Source organism: Achroia grisella, unplaced genomic scaffold (genome assembly GCF_030625045.1).
Source record: "Achroia grisella isolate CSIRO2021 unplaced genomic scaffold, CSIRO_AGI_Agris_v1 utg1573, whole genome shotgun sequence".
In the NCBI taxonomy this organism is placed as follows: domain Eukaryota; kingdom Metazoa; phylum Arthropoda; class Insecta; order Lepidoptera; family Pyralidae; genus Achroia; species Achroia grisella.
The window spans coordinates 363,518-391,342 of NW_026712655.1; the positions used below are offsets into that span (position 1 = coordinate 363,518).

Below are 27,825 nucleotides of genomic sequence, written 5' to 3' on the forward strand. Positions count from 1 at the left end.
CCAGTAAACTACTATTGCTCGAATCAAAGTCAATATATACCGTCAAAATCGTTAGTAAATACCAGTTATATACCTATATATAGATACCGTGTAAAAATGTAATAAAGAGGTCCTTTATTAACTATTTAACTTATTTTATTAATCTATTTTTATACTGCTACGGAACTGACGAACAAGCTAACAACATATGGGCAGTTCCACTTAACCGTTCCCTAAAATATAGTATAAAGTACCTACGTTAGGTATATCATTACCTAGAGACATGAAACAAAATTAAGTACGCTCATCACAGTATTGGTGTTATCCATGGCACCTTCCTATACCGCCTTGTAAGAAGTACTACAGTCATGCCAGATTAATGGAGTTTCCCAAAATTTGTAAGGATTTTGTGACAATGGCGGAAATAAATCTGAGTGAAAACATAGAAGAACTACTAAATAACAAATCATTTTTAAGAAGTCGTAATAAAAGCTCGAAAACAAAGAACTGCTAATATAGAATCCTCTATGGGCGGATTATTCTCAAACCCTGAATATTAGGGGAAATGACAGAAAGTCATCCTGAGAGAAATCTATAACTTTCACATACCACTCTTCGAACTATATTACGTCATTGCTTCTCAGAGATTATGCTGGTTTCTTTAAGGTTCTCTACAGAATTTAATTACGTTAACAAGTTTTCTTCATAAAGAAACAGGAATGGTCAATTTGTTTTGTTTCATAAACATGTTAAAAATATTCACACTTCAAACCGAGAAGTAACAATGCACGAACTGCTGTTTTTAACCTAGAAAAAATATCTATTGAATTGATAGTCATCAAGTCAGGTATTAAACATTTTTATGACATCTACGGATGTCATTTTATCAGTGCTACTTTTTTTATGATTATGAAAAATATATCTAACGAGAGTTTGAAACAGCTTTGTTTAAGTACCAGGAATAAATACAAAAACAATTAGAAAAATCTATGCATTTTTAAATTACCTACCTTACTGTATATTTCTAAACACATCTTGTCATTTCATCATAAATTGATTATAAATGGTACAACTCATAGTAGATGAGTACCTAGATGAGTCCAAACTCTAATAGGATTTGTAATTAATAAATGAGGATAGAATAAAGTTAACTGTTGTAGAAGTTGAGATAATGTTTATACCTGAGTAGGTATGGGTTTATGGGTAGGTGAAACAAAATGATAAGGTAATGATAAATTTATTAGCATGGAAATAGACCGGACACGAAAAGAAAATATGACATATACAAAAGGGATAATTTGACAGCCTCGGTAGTCTAGTGGTTTAGCACACCGCTTTACAATCCGATGGTCGTGGGTTCGATTCCTGGCACGGTACAAACATTTGTATTCATGAGTATGATTGTTTGTATCGGTCTGGGTGTTTTCTATGTATGATATGTATTTATTAAAACAAAATGTATCCATGTATTTATATCAGTTTTCTAGTACCCATAACACAAGCTCTGCTTAGCTTGGGACTAGATGACGCTGGGTCAATTGTCCTGAGACATTATTATTATTATTATATTAATATAAGAGCACAAATACAAAAAATATTTACTCTTATGAATATATATCTGGCCTAGACTAAAAAAATATCTTCAGTCCAAAAGTCCGTATCAAACCACCAACCAACCGCTTGGGGCGAGGCATCGCTTTGTGTGTTCTACCGAATATACAACAGACTCTATTCTGAAGAATTGTTCGATACGATGCCTACGGTTACCTTTTGCCATTGCACTGCTCACCGTCGACAGGGAATTCATCACTACTCGCTGGAACCTAAGCTGTCTAGGAAAGCGTGCTGGTTTAGAGCAGCTTCCTCCAGCGTACACTTAGATTGTGGAAAGTACTACTTGCCAAGGTTTTTGCGAGTGACTACAGCGTGGTTTCAAGAAGGGTGTATTATAGTTTCTTAAGTGTCAAAACGAGCACTTGACACTCCTGGTGTTTGAGTTGTCCATAGGCTACGGTATTCGTATTACACCTGATGAGCCGTATCCAGGTTTGCCATCATCGTAATGACAAATAAAAAATCTCATGTAATTCAGAACTAATTATTAGATTACTAATTGATTACCTTACGAAACTGCTGTTTGCGTTCACGATGTTAAGAACTGGGTAAATATTTGTTTCGTGCTCGCGAAACCCTATGTTGCAAATAAAAATAACAAAATATTTTTTGTCAGCTATATGGCTATTATTGTCTGTCGAAAATACCTATACTATGACGTCATAAAATAGAAGCACCGTATGAACAATATAGTATTATTATAATTATATAGATAATACGTCTTATTTAAATTGCGCAATATAAAATAATACAATCAAAATATTTGCTCAGCAATGATTCTGTGTCTAGTGAGAAAAGATTAAATTAAAAATAGGTTCTTTAAAAAAAGACAATTTTAAATAGAAAAATATAAAATTATTAGGTTTTTATTTTAATTATGTAAGTACATAGTTAGAAAAAAAGTCAATAATAGCCATTGTAGATTTTTTTTTTATCTTTCATATATTATCATTTTTTGCAGTCTATGTCTAAGAGTTATAGTTTTTGAAATAATTTAATTATACCTAATACAAATTAAGAACATTACAGTACTACCGTTTATTTGTAAAATGGTTCTAAAACAAATACTATTGTGTAAAAAGACCTGCGAACATAAGAATTTGCTACTTAAGTACCTATATATCTATATGAGAAACATGATACAGTGATTACATTACCTACCTATCGTATTTTTTCGAATCCCCTTCCCCTTTTCCTTTTGAGCATGACTGAATGGACAACCCCTTTGCTTATAACCTACCTAACATTTATTAAAACAGTACAATATTTTCACATAACGGCACTTATAATAGTTATTCGAGAAAGCAGATGTTAATATGTGCCCATATGCAAGCTGAAATTGATGTAAATATGAACAGCACGATCTGAAAGTAACTAAGTTGGCAGATACGTAAACAAGGATAATTTATTTGTTTTGTTTTCTGAATTGAATAGTTGCAAAAATTTGCACATAGGACATAACAGAATTGGAATGTTAAACAAGTTAACGGTAGGTAAGAAGTAACCATTGCGTCGTCTATTTATTTAAGGACAGACGTCACGTTAACATGTGACGTTATACCAATCAAGCTTTGCCAGTCCTGAGAACTAAAATGTTATGCCTCTAATCCTATAATTACACTGACTAAACTTAAAACTTAATCTTAAAAACTCAATATATAAAGTGCACATGGCAAACCTATCACCTAACCTATCGCGTTCTCATCCTACAACCGAAACACTGACTACAAAGGAAACTGCTTAGCGGCTGAAACAGTCACGCAAACGAGTTTATACAAGGTCCACCTCGATGAAACAGTCTTAGATAATGCCAAATATATTTTGTGGGGTCCATTACACCGTACATGTCTAGAGGCGACGGTGATCACTTTTTATTAAGATTGCTTATAAGCTTTCAATGTAGTAGTACTGTTCATATAAAAAGAACCTGTTCAAATTTGTTACTTAAATAAAAATTGAAATAAAGATGTTGAAGTTTTACTAACAATTATAAATTTTAAGTCAATCCTGATTTTTTTTCACTGTTCATTCCTATGAGAAACAGTATATAACTAGATAACATTTACTTGTAGGTAGGTACCTACGCAGTTCAACATCTTTTCTTGTCATTAATTATACGATGATTGACAAATAAAGATTATTACTACTGCCAGGATAGTGATGTACAGTATGTTGCACTATCTTTTTAATACTTGTGCTCACCGAGAGTGTGTGGCATAGACATTAAATAATTAGCGTAGTAATATTTTTGTATTCTACCTTCAGCAAGTTTTACCGGCTGGAGATGGAACCTATGTGGCTTTCGATAATGATATTTTAATCATATTAATTACCTAGAAATAGGAAATCAATATATAATACTGGCTGTCCCAGCAAACGTTGTTTTGCCATATAAATTAATAACGCTATAAAAAAATAGGGGTTGCTGATAGAAGGGTGAAAATTTAGGATTGTATGTATTTTTGTATGTTGTATCATAAAAAAATTGAAACTAAAAATTTTGTTTAAAAAATAAAAAATTATATTTAGGGTTGGACTACCCCTAACATTAAGGGGGATGAAAAATAGATGTTGGCCGATTCTCAGACCTACTCAATACGCTTACAAAATTTCATGAGAATCGGTCAACCCGTTTCGGAGGAGTATGGGAACGAAAACTGTGACACGAGAATTTTATATATAACATTAAGAGGCCTTTCACATTTTTTGGCCTAAAAGCAGGGTCTTTGGGGTTCTGGTTCTCTTTTTACAATTTCAATAACTATTTTATTTTACATTATGGGATTCTGAGCTTTAATATAGATAATTACCTACTTACTTACACAATATGAAACGCCTGAACAACCTTTATGTGACTTTGATTTAAAATTATATTTAACTTAACAAAATTTTAAATATAATTTATAATTTTTTTAAATTAATTATTGACTCATATTATTTTAACTGCAATTATTATCTGTGGTACAGATATTGGCATCTTCGTGAAATGGAACGTAATAAATACTTCTTTGCAATAACATTCGCCGCAAGATGGCGTTTCCGTTGCATAATTAATTGACGCATGCGCCACACATTGCAATCAGCTGTCAAAAAGAACATAATCACGTAAAAAACAAAATTATTTGTGTCCTAAGATAATTCCCGTCAATATGGCGGGGCAAAATCCAGGTTCGCCGACAGACTTTCAGTATTTTTATGAGGATGAAGTCTATAAAATCAACAACCGTGGTCAAGTCGTCTTCGGTCTCGTACTTGAAAACTATGAAGGCATCTCGAGCGATCAAGAGAGCGACATTGAAGCAGCTGTACAAAAAGGCGAAATTCGTGTTGTATGGCACCCCTCCGGCACTGAACGGGTCATATCCGAAAAGACGGTAAGCAAGTTCACCTTCCAGAAAGGCGCTGCCTTTTAACATTCAATTGCAGTCATGTTTTAGCACTTAATGGTGGTGAACTATTGTCTATTGCAGAAAAATAAATTTCTATTATGTACAACAACCCCTACCTCGAAATTAGGGTTCACAGGGTACAGGATTATCTAAATTGATGGTATTCAAATTGATAACTTGTCCCTTGAGGGTAGAATAATAATTGCAGTGTTTTATAGTTCCTACTATTTAAAATCAATTAGAATAATTTGTTGTCTGATAAAATTGTTAATTTATGAAATTGGAGAAAAGCCAAGTTGATGAACTTTTCAATTACAACAATATATAAAAATCACTTATTTTGTTGGCATTGATATTTCTATAGTAATTGCCCTCTGTAGTCATAAAATTTTAATTTCATATTGATTTAAGATTTATATGGAATCATTATAATTTTTCATTTGTCAAATTTAATCTTATCATCTTTTTGTTACCAGTAATTTCTTTTTAATTTAGAGTATTAGTATTATAATGTATTGTGATAGTAAATTATTGACAATTAACTTCTCAGGTATCATGCTGTACGTAATAAAAATGTGACACTGACTGTTTAGGCATCAATATATGTTACATCTTTCAAATTTGCTTCTTTTTTGTTTATGATAACCTATCTTAACTAAATAAATTTGGAATAACTCTATAAAAATTCTATTGCAAGTAAATTTGCACAGAGCTGAGCTGGTTAAACAGATTTAAATGTAATTTTAATATTAGTTTTTTGGGTTAGTTTTTCATACCTACTAAAATGAATTAAGCTTATATTTATACGTTTGGATATATACTTACATTTGTATTGCTTGAGATGTAAAATATTTTTGAATGAGTGTCTGACATTTATTTATGACAAGGATCAATTTTCATTCGGTGGTTAGCAAAAGCTCTATGCATCTATCAAACAATGATTGTCAAAGAACTTTTGATTTTTAACTTCTCATTTGACTAGTGGCCTATCTTAGCTTTGCATGGGTGCGGTGCATTTCTGTTCAACTCTTATAATATTAGATTTAAATTTTTTTTTGTATTTATCTGAATTGTGGGGAATCCCCTATACTTTTAGAGATATACTGTTATTTCACTTATCTTATCTTGCTGTGTAAATTAGTTCTCTAATAAAAAATGATAATTACCCATTAACATAATCTTACAAAAAGTAATACAATATTATACACAAATATTAATATTGTATTGTATAAAGCCCCTATATAATTATGCATAGTTTAATTATTAATGGATGAATATTGAATGGTACACTTAAACTGCCTGCGCTTAAGTGTACCATTTAACATTCATCATTATGTTGATGGAATACCAGTAGAGGATACCATATTAGCCCGGAGTCAAGTCAATTAGCCCATAAGTTAGTTCAATTTTTCACAGCAACTAAATATAATGGTTTACACGGGACAACTAAGTGGAGATCAATTTGATAGTTTATTAGTAGCAATAGGGTCCTCTCTTCCTCTCAATTTGACATAAATAACATTATCGGTTACCTTTTATTTTTAATAAAATTTGTCATTGCTCTTACTGTAAGAGAAAGAGTTTTTAAAATTGATTAAGTATTATTTTATTTTGTTATAAGTATTAAAGTACTTTATTTTATTTATTAATTATTTTAATAGTACTTTATCAGAATACTACACCTACCTGCGCTAACGGTATACGCTGGAGGGGCATACATGACAAATTCCTTGTGAATTTATCATAATTTCCAGGGAGAACCGCATGGAGGTCAATCTGACATGGTACTTTGCTACAAACTAACAATCCCCTATCCCCCATAAGATTTCATAATTGTTGTTGTTAATATAAAACCATTTTTTTTTATTGCAGGTCGGACTAGCTGATCGCTCACTAATGCCAGGCGATGTAGTCCGCCGGCTTATTGCTGGCAAGGATACACAGAGAGGTTACTGCAGAGACATTGTAATGACTGCCGCCCTACAAATAGTTGGAACTAAGCATGTGATTCCAAGTGTAGCCAGTGAGAGGCTGCAACCGTTAGAAGAGTTCACTCCCGACCTCGCAGTGTGCCTTGAATCTTGGGTTGGAACTTCAAAGGTATATATTATAAACAATTAAAATTTAGGTTACTATGTTCTAGATTATTACATGTTGGGTAATGGCTATAATATTATATTAGAATCTGTTGGTCTCTTGCATGATGTACTCATGATACAATTGTATCTCCACATTGAGTTCCAATAATAAGATTTTTTTTACCTGTTTAGTGGTGAAAATGTAATAAAGTGACAAACAGATTTCTACATAGTATGGATAAGTTAATAGTCTGACTTGTATTGAGTGTTTCATCAGTTGAGTTAAGGCTAATCTAAACTAAGGCTTATCTTTATTAATGAAATGAAATGACTATTGCATTGCACACATACAACTGTTATTGTAACATGGCCATGTTTCAACTCCATTACATAGGTAGGTGGATGGTAGGCTTTAGTTTGCACATAGACATCTACATGAGCATCTCTGTCTCATCTATTTCAGCCAGTTGCAAAACAGGTTGAGGTATGGTAATGAAGTTACATGGCACATTTTAGGTATATTGTCTATAGGTATAACATCTTAGGTATATTGTCTCTAGAATGGCATTAATGCATAAAACAGTATGATGGGCATGATGTGATGACATAATTTGTTGCGCCCTTTATACCTGTGGGGCGACAGTTACCACTTAGTATCATGTGAGCCCTCAGCATGTTTCTTATTCCAGTTATAAAAAAACTGTTTAATTGTTTCAACAGGCAGTCCACAGTAAATTGCGGCTGGTTTCCGCTGATGGTTCCCGTCTCGAGTACCCCGACCTCGACAGTTGTCCTCTAGAAGATTACTCAATGCGTCGCCGTCGCTCCACACCATATTCTTCGTCAGAGTTCTACCCTGGCCAAGTAGTGTACGGTCCACTCGGTTCCTTGGACAATGCTAACTGGCTTCACATGACAAAAGAGATGAAAGCTGCAAGAAAGCACAAGATGCATGATCATAAGGTATGTAATAATATTATTTACAATATACCATATTTGGCAATGTTTTTTTTTATTTATATTTATTCTTCTCTGTTTCTTGTGGGATACATAATATAGCAAAATTTCTCTACTACTACTATTTACTACTTACTATTTGCATAGACATTATGTTTAATATATGTTTGTGTTGTGTTCATATTCTGATTGATTGAGTGTTGAGTGTCCATTTGTAATAACTCAAGATATTGTAATTATCTAAATTCGTTCTTTCAAATATAACTTGTTTGATTACAGTTCACGGTGGAAGCGGTGGTGACTGAAAGCGTGAGTGTACACTGGCAGTGCCGAGCCCTCTGCACCCATGTAGCGGACGCGACAGCCACCCCTGCTCAACCTAAATTCCTCGTAGAAGGTGGGTCTTTTTACAACTGTATCCCTATATTGATATCAGTTGTCCAGTACCCATGGCAAAGCTCTTAGCTTGGGACTAGATGATACTGTGTGAATTATCCTGATATATTAATGATTTATGTATTTAATTTTACTATGACTTGTGTTAAAGTATTTTTTTATACAGGTGAAGATCTTAAAAATCTCAAGTTGCTCAACGTGTTTGAACCATGCACTCTTCAAGTCGGTGATCGCAACTTCCTCACCATTGGTCCAGACGATACATTTATCAGCAAGAAGCAATGGAGGAAACAGCAAAGTATGAAATTATTAATTAATTAATCTATGCATATAATACAAATGTTGCTTTCAGTACATGAAAGTTATTAGAGTACCTTATCCACGTAATACTACCCAAAATTGATAATATCAGAAATGTCCAAAGTAAATTACTTAGGACAGTTCTGGTATTATCAGGATACTACTGTAATGTACATATTGTGTGGAACATAATAAATTTTTGGTCACTAACACACATAATTTGTATAAAGGTTTTAAAAGTTTCCACTTTACTTCTTTGAGAACTATGTTTAGTTTAATTAGTATCACTGACGTTCTGCATACCTAAAAACACCAGCTCTGTTTTTTTATAAGGGTGGAAATTCTAGCGAGTTAGACCTTATGAATGAGAGATACAACCAATTTATATATTATACAAAACTATTGCCTAATGCATTTAGATTATTAGATATGCACTGTTCTTATATTAATAATATTTGACATTTATTATTACAGGTAAACACTATAGGAATCTTCGGAAACAAACCCGGCCAACTAAGAAATTATCTAAATCTGAGACTAACTCTACCGATCATATGCCGTCCAGACCCAAAAAGAGAGCATCGTCACACCGTAAACCTAAGTCTGTGGATGTAAGTAATTTTACTACTTTCTATGTACAAAACAAATAACAAAAGTTTATTGGCTTATTGTTTACTTAAAACATTTTGTGGCTGTTTATTTAAAAATTACAAATTTTGACAAATTTTCAGTTTACAAACTAGAGCTCTAATCTTTCTTCTGTATCTTATTAATTTTAATATTATAAAAGCGAAAGTTTGTAAGTATGGCTGGATGTTTGTTACTCTTACATGCAAAAACTACTGAACGGATTTCGATGAAACTTCAGACGAACAGAGGTTCCCAAACTTTTTCGTGTGTTTTTTTGCCATATTTTTCGATTTTGAGTAGACCCCCCATTCTTACCTGGTATTTATTTTTTGTAAATTTCTAACTGTATATTTTATTCAGTGCAATGTAAAAAATACAATATTAACATAAAGTAAAAATAACAATATGACCGATGTCGTATACCCCTTGTAATTTTTTACAGACCCCTGGGGGTCGATATACATAGATCACTTAATCAATGGTAATCACTGCTTTACAGTAATGTTGCTTATACATCAGAATAACATATAGGCTATAAATTTCATGCGGTTGAAACCGCGGGCACAGCTAGTAATATAATATGAATATACATGAAATTAAATGATTATTATTGATTGAAATATGCTTTGAATATGTAAACAGACTGAAATGGAGGTAGACGCGTCAGATGACAAGTTGGAATGCCTAGAAGAAGCTCTAAAGGCGGACACAAACTGCCCCAGTATCAAGATCGAGCCCAGCGGAGATATATCACTGCCAATGGCCAGCAGCCAAGAAGATACCGCGACCGAGGAGAAAAACGACTCGGGCATCAGGTATAATATAAAATTGTAATACTATTACAATAACATACTAAGGTTTGTCATAACTTTTTTATGTAATTTAATGGCAAACAACCTAATGCCTCACCTGATGGTAAGTGGTAACCGTCGCCTATTAACAAGAACAGCATTTCTGACATCCTGTTTGACAGTCATGGATAGCTTTTCTAGAGGGCTTAGATGTCGTATCTCTTATCCTTTAATTACACTGCCTCATCACACCCTACAACCGATGCACATCTTACAGAGCAAGCTGCTTGGCGGCTGAAATAGGTGTAAACGACGAGTCTGTTTGGAAACACGGGTATATATTTTTTAAAACTAACAAATTTACTTTATTTAGAAAAAACAAATGTGTAATAGTTAAGATAATGCTTTACGCATCTTCATGAACATCATGGAATGTGATGATTAACTTGACTAAAAAGTGGTCTATCCAAACTTCAGAACAAATGACAGTCATTTAGGTACTAATATACCAAATGGACAAACATGTTCACTTTCACTCTTACAATTTTATATATTCTTTAAACCCAAAAGTTGTTACCAAAATCTAATCAAATTGAATGATCCACAGCCCAGAGCCGACAAAGGAAGATAGCTCGCTGCTAAATGGTGACAGCAAGTGTTCTGAGGGCAATGATGATGACTCAGACAATTGGGAGAACACCAGCAGCGATGGCAGTGATACTGATAGGTAAATCAATATATTTATATGTTGGCTCGTTGCAACAATTTCTAATAAAATAATTGACATAATAGTTATACATATAGGACCTACGGTGCTAGGATCTGGATCTGTATTAGATATTAATTGGTTTTGGACAAAGAGAGTATATTCTATCGGCTTTGTATCCCGAAATTTTTAGAGCTCCCCGAGTTATCTTACGCTTTACCTACGGCGTTCGTTCTGTGAATACCTTCCGTAACTATCGCATCGTGACTACTGACTGACACACTGTATTGTTACAGAAAGTCGAAATCGCTTCTTTCTTTTTGTAATTCTAGCTCAATCCTTTTACTTCGGAGCGTATATAGACTGATTTGCTCCGAACAAGCAGTCACTCAGTATAGTACCCCGGGCGGGACAGTGTATGTTTGTTTATGGAGTGAATTAAATGCGTGCACAGCGGCGCGACGTGGTCGTCACGGTGTTCGTCAGCGGCGTCGCAACGCGGCAAGCGGTCGCCGCAGCTGGCCGTGCGCCTGCTGCGCGGCAAGCGACTCAAGCGGGCAGTGAGGCGCGCGCCCCCGCCGCCGCCGCCCCGACTAGCGGACCGCGTCGTCGTCGAGACGCTGCACACCACCAGCCGCGCCAACGTCGTCTGGCAGGTACCACTCGCACCGCACCCCACACGCCACACTCGCACCACACCCAACACTCACACCACACGTCGCTGACGCTGCACACCACCAGCTATGCTTACGTCGTCTGGCACGTAGCTTTAGCACCACTCGCCGCACTGCACACTACAACTCACACCACACTATACTCACACCACACTATACTCACACCACACTATACTCACACCCCACACTCACACCATTTGGAACTCTCTCTCTATACTCACATCTAAATACAACAATCAGTTAATCAATTTTGAAATTAAATACTATTACAATATTAATGTGTATAATTTAGATAATGTCCATAAATGTAATAACTTCTTTTAACAGGATGGAACCATAGAGATGGGTATACCATCAACCCAACTGTATCCGATACACCACTTAGATGGACAGGAGTGCTTCCCAGGTGATTTCGTAGTCAGCGGCGCAGCCAATATTGAAGAGAACCAACAGGTATGTACACTGAGAGTGGTAGACAAACTGACCATGATAAATGGTGGTCTTTTTAAAAAACTACAAACATAGGAATACATAATATTAAGTATTTTTAACCGATTAAAAAAATAAGGAGATTATCAATTTCCCTGTACTACACATGCCAAAATAGAATGAATACGCTGTTGTTTACGTCCTTTGTTATAAACTACTTTACTTCCAAACAAAGATTACTATTATGAATGTTTGTATTTTGTGGATATCAAACCCGCGACTCTTGCAAGTTAAGACTCTTAACTACTACATCACTGACATCGTCTCAAAACATTATTTTAATTGTTTGTTTTTTTACCCGTGGCAACAGCTAAAGCACAGAGAATATGGCGTAGTGCAGCGCGTCGACCATCACGGCCGTACAGCCATCGTGCACTGGTACCGGACCTACACCAGCGCGGACGAGCCCGTGTACGTATATATAATCACTGGTATTGAAAATAAAACCCTATTCCCGTCGAAATAAACACAGATTGCCATACTAGAGCCCATTAGTTTTTCTATGACAGTATGGACAGACTCGTTACGCCCCTACACGTTCACTTGTTTGACTAAAATTTTGATTGGATTTGATCAGATGTATGATTAGATTGGTCAGTGATATTATAGGATAAGATGTGTGACATCTTAATATTCTAGAATAGCAACGCATTGGTGATATCTCGGGTGTCACATGATGTGATCTCCGTGGTGTTCTTGTATATAGGTCACGGCTACCATGATGTGGAACATCGGCTTGTTTGCCATTCCAATAACATATAACAAAATATAGACACTTTGCACGTAAGGCATGTTTTTTTATGTCAAGAGTTGAATTTCAAAAGTTTTATATTCTCCGCACAGTCCTCAGATGCTGCACGAAAGCGAGATGAGCGTCTACGACCTGAAGGACCATCCGGACTTCCAGTACCGACCCGGGACGGTGGTCATCCGAGTCGCCAATTTCACCGGCGAGGATGCGAACTGCACCGCTGGGCAGGTCATCGATAACTTCCCAACTGGCCGCGTCAAGGTCTGGTGGGTGGATGGCCACACCAGCATGTGCTGGCCACAGGATCTATACAAGGTAAGGAATTTCTTGTATTTGCACTAAATTCTTTTACAATAATAAAGAGCAGATTATGTAATTGTTAACAAGTAGAAGTTTAGGGGAGACCTACAATTCTCATAAGGCCTAAGCTATTTTATGTTAAAATAAACAGAACATCCAACATACTTTGGACAATGTAACGTATATTACATTGTTCAATGAGCGTTCCGCTGATGATCTGACATTACAGTTGCGACTCACAACGACCAGGCAAGTATTTTTTGCGACGAACTCAACTGGATTTTTTTTATAAAATTTTCTAGATAATTCTTATAATAGGTCTTAATATGAATATTTTTACGGTAAATAAAGATCCGGTTAACATTATAAATAATGTATATTAAACACGAATGTTTAAAAATGATTTTGACATTGACTTTGAAAATAATGTATGTAATTAATCGAATTAGGTGTTATTTTGCGGAAATCCGTTTTACTACTTAATGGATTAATATTATTTTTTTCAACTCCGTTACAATTAGCAATATAAGTGTAGACTCAATAATGGTCGGAATTTGATCACTATTACAGAAGATCGTAACGGTAGTCAGGTTTCCGCTCTGAATGTTTGTTATCTCATACATGCTAATTATAGCGGAGTTAAATCAAATAATTATAAATACATTAAGTTATAATGTACTAGCTGACCCGGTAAAAGTTGTTTTGCCATATAAATTAATATCGTTATTAAAAAATAGGGGTTGGTGATAGAAGGGTTATAATTTAGGGTTGTATGTATTTTTATTGTGTGTAATTTTGGGGGCAGTCACCCTTAACATTTAGGGGTATAAAAATTAATTATAAACCTATTCTCAGACCTACTGAATATACATATAAAATTTCATAAAAATCGGTCAAACCGTTTCGGAGGAGTATAAACACGAAACCTGTGACACGAGAATTTTATGTTATAATATGTGTGGACTGGTGACGTAGGTGGGCGAGTACGACTCGGAGGAGGGCGAGCTGTGGGGCTCGGACGGGTCGGGCTCCGAGGACTCGTGGGAGACGCAGAGCTCCGCGCACGAGCCCGACCCCGCAGACAGACTCGAGCCGCCCGCCGACCACGACCACCACCAGGGTACCGTCCCCATACTACAAGCTGTACAAAGTCGTCTGCGTACACACATACAATAGAATAATAATAATAACTTTATTGTGCAAAAAAAAAAAAAACAAATACAAAAGAGACTTAACTAAGGTTATATATCTATATTATTTTATATATATACAATAGTTCATAAAACTATTTAATATCAAGTACAGTGCAGTAGTGTCTAAACTAGGCCTAGCCTGTATCTCAGACACCATTGCCCACCTAAAGAAAACATGCTATACGATTCTTAAGAGTTGAATGAAAAAAATAAGACTAATATAGGGTATACTTATAAATAAAATAAATCGTGTCGTTGAGGCAATGAATGCGTCGCATCGTATGTTCCAACTACAATCGGTGCATAAATACTTGCAAGTGCGACCACTAAATGTAGGAACTTATGCAATAAAGTATGTTTGTTACAAAAAAACTGTTAAGAATAGAATAACAATCACAGTAGAATCCGGATATAACAACCTTCAAAGGACTTGCAATATCATGTCATGCTAACCGGATAAAGCACAAAACAACAGGATTATTTCTTAACATATATACATACATATAAATGAATGTATGATTTTCCTATTTAGTTAAATAAAATAGTTTATAGGAATCTTGATGGGTGCTTTATTTTAATAGTTCTTTGCGAGGGTTGCATTTGTTTCACCGGCTTCTAATCTATGTAATATTGCACTTTCTTTATTCAATTATAAAACACTTTTAGCTTCACAGAACTCATTTTGTTAAGGTTGTTGAACTTGTCATAAACGATGACAAACAGTAACTGTGATTCACGCCTCTGTAACAAATTACTAAGCGCGCGGGGCCAATAAGACGAGGTATTTGTTTGTAGGTTGTTTAAACAAAACATTGCGCGTCGTTTTAACGGGACATATTATCGTAAATATGATTGCTATAAGCAGATGATCGCTTAAACCAAAGTCGCACTAAGCGGTTATATTTTCTTGGGTCCTTACTATAAAACCTAACTTGATTAAACATTATCGTCGCTAAAATAGGTTAGTAGTTATATATGAATTATACTGTATTACAGTAGCATATAAATTATTATATCATATAAACGAAAACAAAACAATGCATTAAATTGAAGATTTGAAAGATCGGAGCGGCGCAGACGACTTTGTACATAGTAAAGATACCGGCCGGGTGACGTGATAACAGAATAATATTCAAGTCGTTAGGGGGTTTGTGTACAGTGTTCGCGAACCCGATGCGGCAAGAGGCGGTGGCGGTGGAGGCCCCGGCGGCCCCGGCGGCCCCGGCGGCTGCAGCGGCGGCCGGCAGCGGAGCCCCCGCCGCGCCCGCCGCGCCCGGGGCCGCCGTGCCGCGCCTGCTGGAGCCGCGCGTGGCCGCGCACATCGAGCGTGGACGGGTCGCCATGCGCCGTCTAGAGGAGATGTTCGCCAAGCATCCCACCTTGCAGAGCCAGGAGGTAAACATTAGACACCTATGTTGCGGATAACGTATAATTCATCACATATACAATTAGTACTGTTGGACTTAAGATATGACTATTACTTAGCAAGTAATAGTCATATCTTACGTCCAATTGAAACGAAGAATAAATTGTATTTATAAGTCCGATTACAGTGAATAATTAGTACTTTAACAGGATTTAATTTTGATTTCTTTTTTCTGTAATTGTATTGTTTTATAATACGCTACTTTTGCGTATTATTTTATATTATGTATATTATTGAGTTTTTATTAGTATAAATTATTTGATTTTATTTAAGTAATGAACATGTAAATAGGAGAATGGCTGTTGTAATGACTGGGATTGTTAATATGTTTCAGATAATGCGTAAACTATTAAATTTATATAAAGACTGCCGGTTTTTGGATCGTCTCATGGGCACTTCGTTCTTCCATGAAGATCACTTTCTGGTAAGATTTTGTTTATTAAATTTAATTATTATCTTAAAGTAATTTAATTACATGTTTCTGATATAAGTAAGAAAACTGTGAAGATAGAATTGTAAACCAGCATGTGTAACTTTGAGTACTATCTCAATCGGCAAATTAGATATTAGTATTATGACTTGTGTATATATTGTATAGGGTTCTGTACGTAGGGTCCGGTAGAGCTAGTGCTCCAACTCGTTCGCTCGTGTACTCATTCTCTACGGCCGTGTACATAGGGTCTGCTAGAGCGAGTGCGCGAGCGCGGTGCGAGCACGCCTCGCGCGGGGGAGCGGCGCGTGCACGAGCAGCTGGCGCGGCTGTTCGCGCCCGCGGACCCGCCCGACTCCGCGCACCACGCGCACCACGCGCACCACGCGCACCACTCCCACCACTCCCACCACTCCCACGCCGCCATGCTCGTGGACGACGACGCGTCCGCCGACACGGTCATCACTGCCAACGTCACCGTCGAGCCTATGGAGGTCGGTCGCGATGTCATATACATACATATGTCTGTTATAATTTTTTTTTAGTAGTGGGAATGTGAAGTAAGCTGCTGCTCCGTTATGGGCGGCTGAAATAGGAGAGACAGATACCCAACCGGTAGTCTCTCGAGAAAATGTCGGCAGAAAATTCGTTCCATAATCCTATACTATGCGATAGGAAGCTCCTCTGAAACCTCACCGTGCGAGACCGCTTAGGTTCCAGCGTATGTGGATGAATTCCCTATCGATGAGAGCGCATACATGTATGTACCTAATATGTTGTGTTGCACATGATACTCTTATGCATTGCCATTCCTAAAGACTGAGAACATAATTAGTACAAGTAATATACTCTAGAATGCACTCTCTTGTATCTTACACTTACTTATCTTGAAGTCAAAACACAACTTGCAAAGCAGGCTTAGCAGAGTTTGATGAGGCAAAGGTACAACGGTGTAGAATATATCCATCTGGCATTAAAACTATCTAAATAAAAACAATCCATACTTTCTAGGTTGAAAGTGCAACGCCTAAGAAACAATTACATCTGAATTTGGAGTCTAACCAAGCATCTGGATCAGAAAATAATATATTACAAGAAAATGCTACTACTGAAAATCGTAAGTTACATCAGACAGTATTTATTATTATTGTTATTTAGAAAACTGATACTTATGTATATTACATATCCATACTACTTATTATAAATTAGAAAATATCTCTTTGTTAAATTTAATATGAACATGTAGGCTATCTTTTATGTCAAATAATGAAATACAGGATGAAAATTTGTCTGAAAATAAGTTCGTAAATACTAATGTTTAAATCGTGCGGAATTTAAAGAGCCTTACACTAAGCCGCTACACCGCCGAGGTCTATTATTATACGTACAAAAATGATAATATTTACGTTGAATTGACATCATTTACAGCGGGTGTGGAGGGCGCTGATGTTGATGGTACGACTCGCAACGTGTGCTATAAGCTGTGCTCGCTCATCCACACGCAACTTGTCAAAGCTCACGCAGAAGTCAGCCGGTATGTATGCACCCATTTCATTTCTAATACTCATAATAATAATAAAGTTTATTGTATTAATTAGGTTTATACAATCAATAGTAGTCCTACAACTGATAGGTCTAAATGTAATAAGCGCTAGCTGTGAAACAGAAGTCTAATTTCTATGATTCTGAACGAGTTGCAAATGCGAGTTTAGTGGTATGGTTCGCAATTGCAACTGTAAAATACTCCATACATAACTGCAAAAATGTAGATTTTAATCCATTACAATCGACAAATGTTAATTACACATCTGGGCCCCAGTAACTACTCTGTATCAAGTCGTATGTCTAATTCATACCAATCCACTTTTGTACTGTTATTTTAAAAAACGAACTTAATCAAATCTAAAGCAAATAAATCGATAACGATGTCAGTCCTTTCCTTTATTACGAAATATGGAATTAATAAATTGCTAGTGTATTCAAAAGTATGAAAAAGGCAGGAAATGTAGTTTTCAATATAATGCAAGCTAAATTATCATGAACTGATTTTACAAAATAAGTAACAAACTTTATTAGTTTCCAATTAGAATTTCATGATTATATGTGTACTCAACTTGATTGTGTGGCATAATTGCAATTGTGAGTCATGTAACTGCTACTGATAAATCGATTTCAATCTATTTAAAGTAACGATTGATTGATCGCCATTTATATAAATGTCATTCATATTCATAACCATTCCATAATTGTAGATACCTTAAAGCTGCATACAGATTCACAGTGTAAATGTATTGACAACTAAACATGTATAATTATTATTTTTATAAACAATTATTGGGCCGCCCCGACTTCACCTAAATTATAATATATAATAATAATCTCAGGAGAATTCACACAGCTCCATCTAGACCCAAGTTAAGCTAGCTAAAACTTGTGTTATGGGTACTAGATAACTGATACATATTCATATTTTTTTTTTGTAAATACATACATATTATACATAGAAAACACCCAGACCGATACAAACAATCATACTCATGAATACAAATGTTTGTGCCGTGCGAGGAATCGAACCCGCGGCCATGGTCGTAAAGCGGTGTGCTAGACCGCTAGACCACCGAGTTCGTCAATTATGACCACAGGGTCATAATTTTGTGGATTTTGAATATCTACTAGATACAATATCGTGTACGTCCTCGTACTCATCCGAAACTGTTTGACATTTGGTAGGTCTGAATTGTCGTAGGCTATTTTTTTATACCCCAACGCGATAACGGCGATCCTATTCAGGAATATATATATTGCAAAACAATGTATACCTGTAGGTTTGCTAATATTTATATAATATCTACCTATGTAACACTGGAATAATGTTCATAATGTTAACCAGTGAAAAATTTTAATGTATCGTTGCAGTGGTTACTGAATCGATTTTCCTCATTTTAACATCAACATTTTGTCTAATATGAAATTAAATATAGATTATTAATATTTTGAATGTAATACCATAGATGAAATAATAGTATAGACCAATAAAGGTGTTGACGAAGAAACCGCTACAACGGTATATACTAAACGGCAGGCATATTAAATCATAATTATTACATAGTATAAAACAAAGTCGCTGTCTGTCCGTCTCTATGTATGCTTAAATCTTTAAAAACTACGCAACGAATTATGAAACAGTTTTTTTAAATAGAGTGATTGTAGGTTTATATATATAATATATGTACACCCGTGCGAAGCCGGGGCGAGTAGCTAATATGTAATAATTACGAAAGAATTAGACCAAGATCCCTGGCTAGCCAGCGGCCACTTATGTTATGATGAAAGAAATGTGTAATGATTGAATTATGCACTAGCGTGATTAATCAATAGATACTAATCTACTCTTGTAATATTGTATGCTTACTCGCTAGTTTGACCAGACGGCCATTTACCAGGCATTAGGTACTGACGGTGTAAACAAAAAATGTTAACATTCGTTATTTGTTTATGTGTGATTTATATATTATGAAACCAGACAGCTATTTTAAAACGATTAAAAAAATAACCAGTCAGATCTACGAATCTAAAATTCTAAAATCTGTCTAAAAATCCCACAGACTCAATTTTAATTACGCTAATTCTGATGCAGGTCTAGGATCTTGCTCTATGTGTGTATGTAATTAACAAACATATAATTAATTTATATATAATATATGAATTCTTTAGCTACCAATATACATATATACGTTCTTTAGTGACCAATGTGTTTTCAATCCTGGACATGATGCTGAATAAATTCACTGAATGGATACTTCAGTTTGCTATATATAATGTAGATCTTATTAAGTTGTATTTGAGTACACATATGTATTTATGACGTCATAATTGTATAAGAAATTAATAAAATTCTATTGCAATCGAAATGATTATAATAGTACTAACGTCCAAAATACGAAAATCACTTCATAAATGTTATAATATTGCTTATGTGAAGTTAAATAACGCATAACAACATTACTCACTTAACATTTAAAATATTTTTATTTTATTGTCTCAATAGTCACAAGTTCAATACTCACTCCATAGCCACCTGATGGAAGTGGTTATGGAATCCATCGCTCCCACCATACAAATGCTTTTTCACGCCTGGAAAGGTTCCTAGTTGTTTTTGTCTGTATATATTCTTAGGATATTTCCGTTTTCTCTTATTTAACAGTCTATACATATTTATTGCGTCGTAATAATGTGTAATTATGGAAATAATAGAGCAAATATTAATTTATATCCGTTTTTATCTATGCACAACAAACGGAAAAGGTCTCCACTTATGTACTGTATTTTATTTTGTTATGAATTAATTCAAAATGTGTTTTTTACGGCGATTATGAAAATATAAGAAATATAACAGCGTGGAAGATATAATTGTTGTACATTTCGTTAGTATTCGATTAATCGGTAAATAAAAGCTGTGTTGTCTTCCACAGGAGAAGGCCCCAAGAACTGGCCGAATTCCTTAACAGCTTAATGAAAACACAAACCGCGACAGAGGAGAAGTTACCCTACCACTTTTCAGTGTGAGCCTCCATTTTTATTTTGATACCTCCCCTTTCATTTTTGTTGCTCGGGATACTGTATGTGATATTAGGTTCTTGAAAAGTAATGATATGAATTTCTAGAATGTTTCGCGTTTTATTTCTAACACTTTAAACAATTAAGAATTCGTTCTTAAATGAAAATTTAAGAACGAATTAAATTAAATTATTATTAATTAAGAATTCGTTCTTAAATGAAAAAAATAATAATCTTATTACTGTTGTTAATGTTGAATATCATATACGGTTTTCCAAATTATTTTTTTAATGTATGTTATATTTATTTTTGCATATTGTTCATTTATAATATTACATCATACATTGATTCATGTGCAATGTAGTTATTATAATGTTATACTAATATTGTGTCTGGCTGTTGTGGTCCCACAATTTCTTATATACATATATTTACGTAGTGTCATTTTATATACTACTGCTTTTATTAAATATATTTGTACATTTCACCTCCTATACGATAGTAGTCCTCTGTAATTTCAACCTATGGGTGTACCATTGATGTCGCATAATTACTTGTGAAGCCCCTGGTGGTCAAATTCTATTGGGTGGACTGTCAGCCCGATAGCTATTGGATTTATTTTACATAATTGCTATATTATGCTTTGTATTAAATGTATTATAAAGGCTTAGTCGTAAAGAGTTTAATACCAAGCCGAAAGCTAGATAGAATACTATTGAAAACGAGCCACTTTCTTCAAGGAGCAATCATTAGTCTCCTGACTATTTCCCTATTTGGAGTTAGCCCTCCTGATACTTTTTACCACCACTCTTGGCGGTTTTGCGTCATCTCAGGCTTTAAAGTTTAAACCCAACGTCGAACGATACTGCTAGATTATTCGACCACCTAGGTTTCACTAAGAAGTGATGTGGAAATTGAAAATTATTTACGAAACCTTCATGCAAATTGCGTAGGGACGTAATCAGTATAGTATGAAATATTCATAATTTTTCTTTGCATGTCTACATTGTTTTTTGGTGAAAACGATTAAGTTTTATGAGTATTATCGGCTGTAGGTATCACGGGTGTCATATAATAACGTGATGTCCGTAGTGCTGTTCATGTATGTAGGCGACGGTTGCCTCCTACCCTCAGGTTGGCCGTAAGCATGTTTGCCATTCTAATTTCATAAAAAATGGCTTTCGGCTGGGTGTACCCTTTACAGAAATGGAAAATATAGAAGATTAGAAAATACAAATGTTCCAAAATTAATACTCACCGTTCTATTATGTAACCTATTTATATTCTTTCAACTAGACAATTCCTAGTGAGCGTCTCGCAATACTTATATTAAACAAATCATTGTCAATCTAGTCAGCATTTATTATATTGTATTGTTTTGGCCTTTTACCTTTTTTTTAACTATTACACTCGATACTCTGAACATATTTTTTTTTAATATCATATAGTATTTATTTATGGTCTCGATTAAAGATGAGTTCACTTGTAATAGTGAAATCTTTTTAACATGTTTATACGAATAAGTATTTATATAACTACGATAAAATGAAAAGATTTTTGATACGAAATATTTTTTTTTATTTTAATAAATTATATCTAGTAATAACAGTATTTGAAGTTCTAATATAAATTTCATATAGTTGATAAAACTGTAATCTAAATATATAGAAATTATATTCAAAATGGCGAAATCGGCTAATAAGTAGAAATAGTATATTATGCATATATTTGCTATTTTTTCTTTACTTGACATTGCGATAACATTTTTTTTTAGTTGAATTTTTTTTGTTATTTTTTTTTATTTAAGTCAGTTCCGAATCATAATATCTATATGTATTGTAAAAAATTTGTTCACAGTAGCGATATATTTTGTTTTTACCTATAGAATCCTCTGTAAAAAGTGGTAACTTAATTTCTCTGTTTTCCGAAATGTTACTTTGTATTACGTCGATACCTTTACTAATCAATAGTCGCATAGTAATTCTCTACATTTGTTTAATGTAAGTTTTGCGTAGTGTAATTTTGTACTAGTCCTTGTAAACACGACCGAAATACCCACTGTAATTATTTGTCTCTCGCTCGCACGTATGCGTGTTTCTTGCTTGTACATATGCGTACTCACTTATGCAGAGTGAGTAGATAATATCATGCTATAGTATTCTTGTCGGTTTAATTGACAGGACTCGTATACAGGGTTAGTTGTAAAGAGTGAACCAATCCAAAAGTTAGTGTATGCATGAAACTTAACTAATTCCCCAAGTTAAAATCTGAATTTTTTTTCAAATCTTCATACAAAAAATGTTGATTCGTTAGAGGTCTTCCAGAAATTACGTTACGTTAGAGAATCGACTAAAAATCATTACATTTCAAAAATGTTTAACTATTAAAATATGAAAATTGAACTATTACTTCATAATGTATATCAATAAATAAAATCGAAGTGTCTGTAATTTCAAATTAACAGCTTTTCATTAAATGCTCGTGAATGTATCTACCGGACTTACATCATTTTTTATGTATAGTTTTGTTAGTCTGTGTGTTTGCTCTTGCTAGTGCCTGAAACGACTGGACCAGCCAGTAGTTTTACTCACAGATAGCTAATATTATAATGAGTAACTTAGGCTACTTTTATTAGTCGCTATATCGCAGCTAGTATTGAATAAAATTGATATATATAAAAGAACGTCACATATATTATACTAGACAGTGTTACAAATAGCCAGTTGTAACAACAACGGGGTGAGCAAGAGTCATGAAAACCGTGTATTGTAATTTATGGATAGCCCCTTATCAAATTTGTATGAATATTTTAAAAAATGTAATTTTGTTTCTTGCATTTTCATTAAGTTTCATGGGTATTCTCTACATGTTTTTGGGGCGGTAGAAATTAGTCCTTTACAACTAAGTCTTGTTTAAATGTATTAGAGCTCTATAAGTGAAGGTACAATATCTATGCATGGTATATACTCATAGTAATTGGTGATATTCTGTAATAATGTTGTAATTATTTCTACTAATACTATTACTTACATGTACATATTTGTATTTCTCTACGTATTTCAGTGAATTTTACACTGATGTACTAGATCATATGCTCATAAAGTTGTTAGAGATTCTCGTATGTTCTCGCATGGTATAACAGATACCCGTATCCCGTAATTAATCATATTTATTCTCATGTATAAACTGTGTTTTTCTGAGGACAGTATATGGACAAATAAATTGATATTTTTATATATTTCTAGTCAATACGGCGCCCTGGTAGTGAGCATGGCCGATCAAGATGAAAAAGGCGATAATAAATCATCCGGAGAAGTCAAAGACGCCACAACCACTACAGTACCAAAAATAGAGGGAGTTTGTGAGTATTTATTTATATTTGTTAAAAACAAATGATAATATTATGAAATGAAAAGAAAATTCTTTGTTGTTCTTCTCACAGAAAAAATACAAACATTTAAGATTTTTAGACCTAACCTTTTAAACACCTTAAACATAAACGATTTTGAGGAAACACTACAAATAGTTTATTATTAATTTAATTAAGCAAAAGGACGAGCCTACCGTAGTTTATCGGATTAATTCTTGGTTTGATTTCATTGTTTATTTCAGGGGAGAGTCAGTCAAAATATAAATTAACACAAATAGTTTGTTTCGACCACATTTGAACTTGCGAACGCTTGGTCGTAATTTAAAGCCGTATACCACTAAGCCAGGACGCTTTTTGTGTATAATAAATATTACTTTGAAAAGTATAACCCAGCAATTTTTCAGCGGCAACGACGGACACAGCGCCACTAGCGACGGCCGAGGCGGCCGACGTGGAGGCCGAGCCCGAGGCGGAGTCGGACGCAGAGCTCGAGGGCGGCGAAGGGTTCTATGTGCTCGAGTCAGCACCGGCCGCACACCGCTTCCACCTCTCCATACTGCAGCCGTCGGAGCCAAAAAGCTTCTACTCGGCTGTCAAGCGAGAGATCAAGTTGCTCAAGAGTGACCTGCCGCCTGGTGTGAGTAGTACAATAACAATACTTGTAGACAATTCACACGATGCAAGTCCCAAAGTACCATAAGGAGAGCATCTGTTATAGGTACTAGACAATTGATACAAATACATAGATACATTTTTTTGTAAATAAACACATAATATACATAGAAAACAGACAAACAATCAAACTTTTGAATACAAATGTTTATACCGTGCGAGGAATCGAACCCGCGACCATCGGATGTAAGGCGGTGTGCTAAATAGTTAGATCACTGCGTGGCGTTCTAGCTTTTTTTAAGCCATCTTTACACGACATTGTTTCACGTGGTCAACCAGGTGTGGGTACGCGGGTACATGGACCGCATGGATCTGCTGTCGGTGATGATCGCCGGCCCCACCAAGACCCCGTACGAGGGCGGGCTGTTCGTGTTCGACGTGCAGCTCGGCGGGGAGTACCCGCGCGCGCCGCCGCTCTGCCACTACCACTCCTACTGCACCGACAGGCTCAACCCCAACCTTTATGAGGACGGGAAGGTAACCGGAATACGCATATATATATATATATATAAAATATCCCCTTTTTTATTGACGGGCTTGGGCTATTTCCAGGTTCTTTAGACCTGCAGCACCTACGTAGATCTACTATGCACGTCCTTTTACAAAGTTCTCCACTTCTCGCTAAAGTATATACTTTCAAGAATATTCTTGGAAGTGATGGTTTTCTCTGGATAGGATGGATGGTTTGAATGGATGTCAGGGTAGGGTGTATACTTATCAAAGGAGATATTTCGTTTATGCATGAGTGCGCTACCACCATATAGGATATGATAGCCAGCAGATTTTTGATAAGCATATGTAGGTCTAGGATTACTATGTTTCTAATAAATTTGTAGTGTCCAGAGGGCCGTAGTTACGATGTATATATCATTTTTACTCAATACCATTAATTTATTACAGTATTTATTTTCAAGGTTCTATTACCGTTCAATGTCAAAATCAATAGTTGATGACGCGTGAGTGCAGTGATACCGCATCCAATTTTGTAACAGATAATGGATCATTAAGATTATCTATTCGATTTATTGATTATTCATCTATTGTTCGTGTATGGGAGACTTAATGATGACGTGTCCGTTGTAACAGATTATAATAGATAGTTTAGCAATTTTTATATCCAAAATATGACGAGTTGTAATCATTTCTTATTTGAATATGTTTCGCCTGTTGACTCCGTTGTTTTTAATTTTGTGTGTTTGTTTGTAGGTCTGCGTGTCTCTGCTTGGCACGTGGTCGGGCCGCGGCGTGGAGGTGTGGGGCAAGGACAGCTCGCTACTGCAGGTCATAGTGTCGCTGCAGGGGCTCATACTCAACGCGGAGCCATACTTCAATGAGGCCGGCTATGAGAAGCAAAAAGGTACGTATTTAGATATAAACGCATTACATTGATTACACAGCCAATGACTATTTCGTGAACCTTGTTTGGCGACATGACAATTTTTAATCATCTCTAACGCTATGACTAATTCCAACTTAAATATACTTCACAAGCGACATCTAAATAGAACAAAGTAAACATTATATACAAATTAACAGGTACACAACAGGGCAAAGAGAACTCCCGCATGTACAACGAAATGGTGCTGCTGAAGCTGGTGCAGTCGATGACGAAGATGGTGATGATGCCGCCGGAGCCGTTCCGCGCGGAGATCCTGCAGCACATGCGGCAGCAGGCGGGCGCGCTGGTGCGCCGCCTGGAGGCGCTGGTGGCCGACGAGGCGCCCGCGCCGCCCGACTTCCCGCTGCTGCCCGCTTCGCGCGGCTTCTGCCTCACGCTTCGCTCCTCCCTAGAATCCTTCCGCAACGCGCTCCGCCGCAACGACATCCAAGTGCCCCCCTCTACCTTATAGCCGACCGCGTAACACCCATAGATAGCACTAGTATTTAATACGTTGTTTATACGCTCTCGGCGCCGACCGTCGGCGTTATTCGAATCACGTACAGGCGATTCTACGTAAAGACTTTTATGCATTTGTAATCGTGTTGTATACGGTCAACGTAACCGGAATGAACGAGTTAGAGACATTTTATATGAGTCACTATCGCATCAGTCGCTTATGAGCATTAAAAATGTGACGCCATTATGTTCTTAATGATTTTCTTGGTAACGAATTCACGGTTCTCGATTGTTGTTTTTATCATTAGAGTTGATGAAGTACATGACTAAACTTTACCTATGAAAATAGCAAAAATATATTTTTTTTGTGTATTTATTCATCCACAGATCGTACAATACTACAAACGCATAAACGTCTTTAAGTTAATTCACCTGTATCACGTACACCGCCACCGACAGTCAAGCTAGTTTCGATTCCACACGCGAGACGTCTCTTTACAGATAAAAAAATATATTTGTAGTTATAGTATTTATTGTGATGTACTTTTCGACTATAGGAATATTATAGATGTTCGAGCCGAGCGTTGTTAGGTTTAATTATTATTTTCTATATAATTTTTTTTATTCACGAATTAAAATTGAAATTCTTATTACGATTTCTTATTATATTATATTATAGTATTATCGTGGCGAGTGCATGTAAATCGAATTTGTTATTCATATTGCTAGTTAATATGAATGTAACCGGTTTGAATTATTACTAAACCAAATTCTAAATAAAATGTTCAATCTTATGTGAATGATAGGTTTTTTAATTGATGAATAGATAATTAATAATATTTATTTATTGAAAAGTAATTATACTTTTGATGCAACATTCAACGTGGTAATTTCTAGGTTTACAAGTACTTATTGAAATTATATTTTAAAGAGGAAGCTTGCTCTGATTAGAATTTCGCTACACTCATACTGTTGCTATAATAAAGACAATTAATATAACATATAATAGGATGTTGTTCCTGTTGATTTATATTTCTACGGTAGTTGTGGTACATTGTTTGTAGAAGTTATTTGGATGGAGAGTGTATTATGAATGTCTAATTTGTTTCCCTTTGTGTGCGTAATGTTATAAATATAAACAATTTTTAATCTAATTTTTATGTTTGTTTTATCCGCGGGGTATTATTTAATTTACATTGTAATTAAAAGTTATGAGCAACAAAATCGTCCAGTGTTGAAAACCAGTACAGAAAATGTTTTAGGATGCTAATTTAGTTGATAATGTT

At 35.3% G+C, this 27,825-nt stretch overlaps 1 protein-coding gene across 2 annotated transcripts; it reads left to right on the plus strand.

Moving 5' to 3' along the window:
* Positions 1-4,631: 4,631 nt before the first annotated feature.
* On the plus strand, positions 4,632-27,197 carry LOC131841157 ((E3-independent) E2 ubiquitin-conjugating enzyme). 2 transcript variants are annotated; one of them, XM_059189415.1, is made up of 24 exons: positions 4,632-4,967; positions 6,855-7,082; positions 7,781-8,023; positions 8,297-8,414; positions 8,580-8,711; positions 9,188-9,324; positions 9,986-10,158; positions 10,742-10,861; positions 11,295-11,496; positions 11,842-11,967; positions 12,314-12,414; positions 12,847-13,069; positions 14,030-14,174; positions 15,392-15,642; positions 16,008-16,097; positions 16,352-16,597; positions 17,115-17,220; positions 17,532-17,637; positions 20,576-20,665; positions 23,906-24,021; positions 24,435-24,667; positions 24,982-25,179; positions 25,909-26,059; positions 26,239-27,197. In XM_059189415.1, exons 1-24 carry the CDS (start codon positions 4,743-4,745, stop codon positions 26,550-26,552), a joined length of 4,074 nt encoding a protein of 1,357 aa, XP_059045398.1. In that variant the 5' UTR covers positions 4,632-4,742; the 3' UTR covers positions 26,553-27,197. The 2 variants fall into 2 exon arrangements, with proteins under 2 accessions (XP_059045398.1, XP_059045399.1); XM_059189416.1 differs by having other exon boundaries at positions 15,407-15,642.
* Positions 27,198-27,825: the final 628 nt, after the last annotated feature.

Excerpts from the sequence above, each read along its gene's own strand:
- LOC131841157 (XM_059189415.1), top strand. The coding sequence starts at position 4,743 with ATGGCGGGGCAAAATCCAGGTTCGCCGACAGACTTTCAGTATTTTTAT. Across the intron at positions 11,968-12,313 it reads ATATTGAAGAGAACCAACAG|CTAAAGCACAGAGAATATGG; the intron begins GTATGTACACTG and ends CCGTGGCAACAG. Across the intron at positions 17,221-17,531 it reads AAATGCTACTACTGAAAATC|CGGGTGTGGAGGGCGCTGAT; the intron begins GTAAGTTACATC and ends CATCATTTACAG.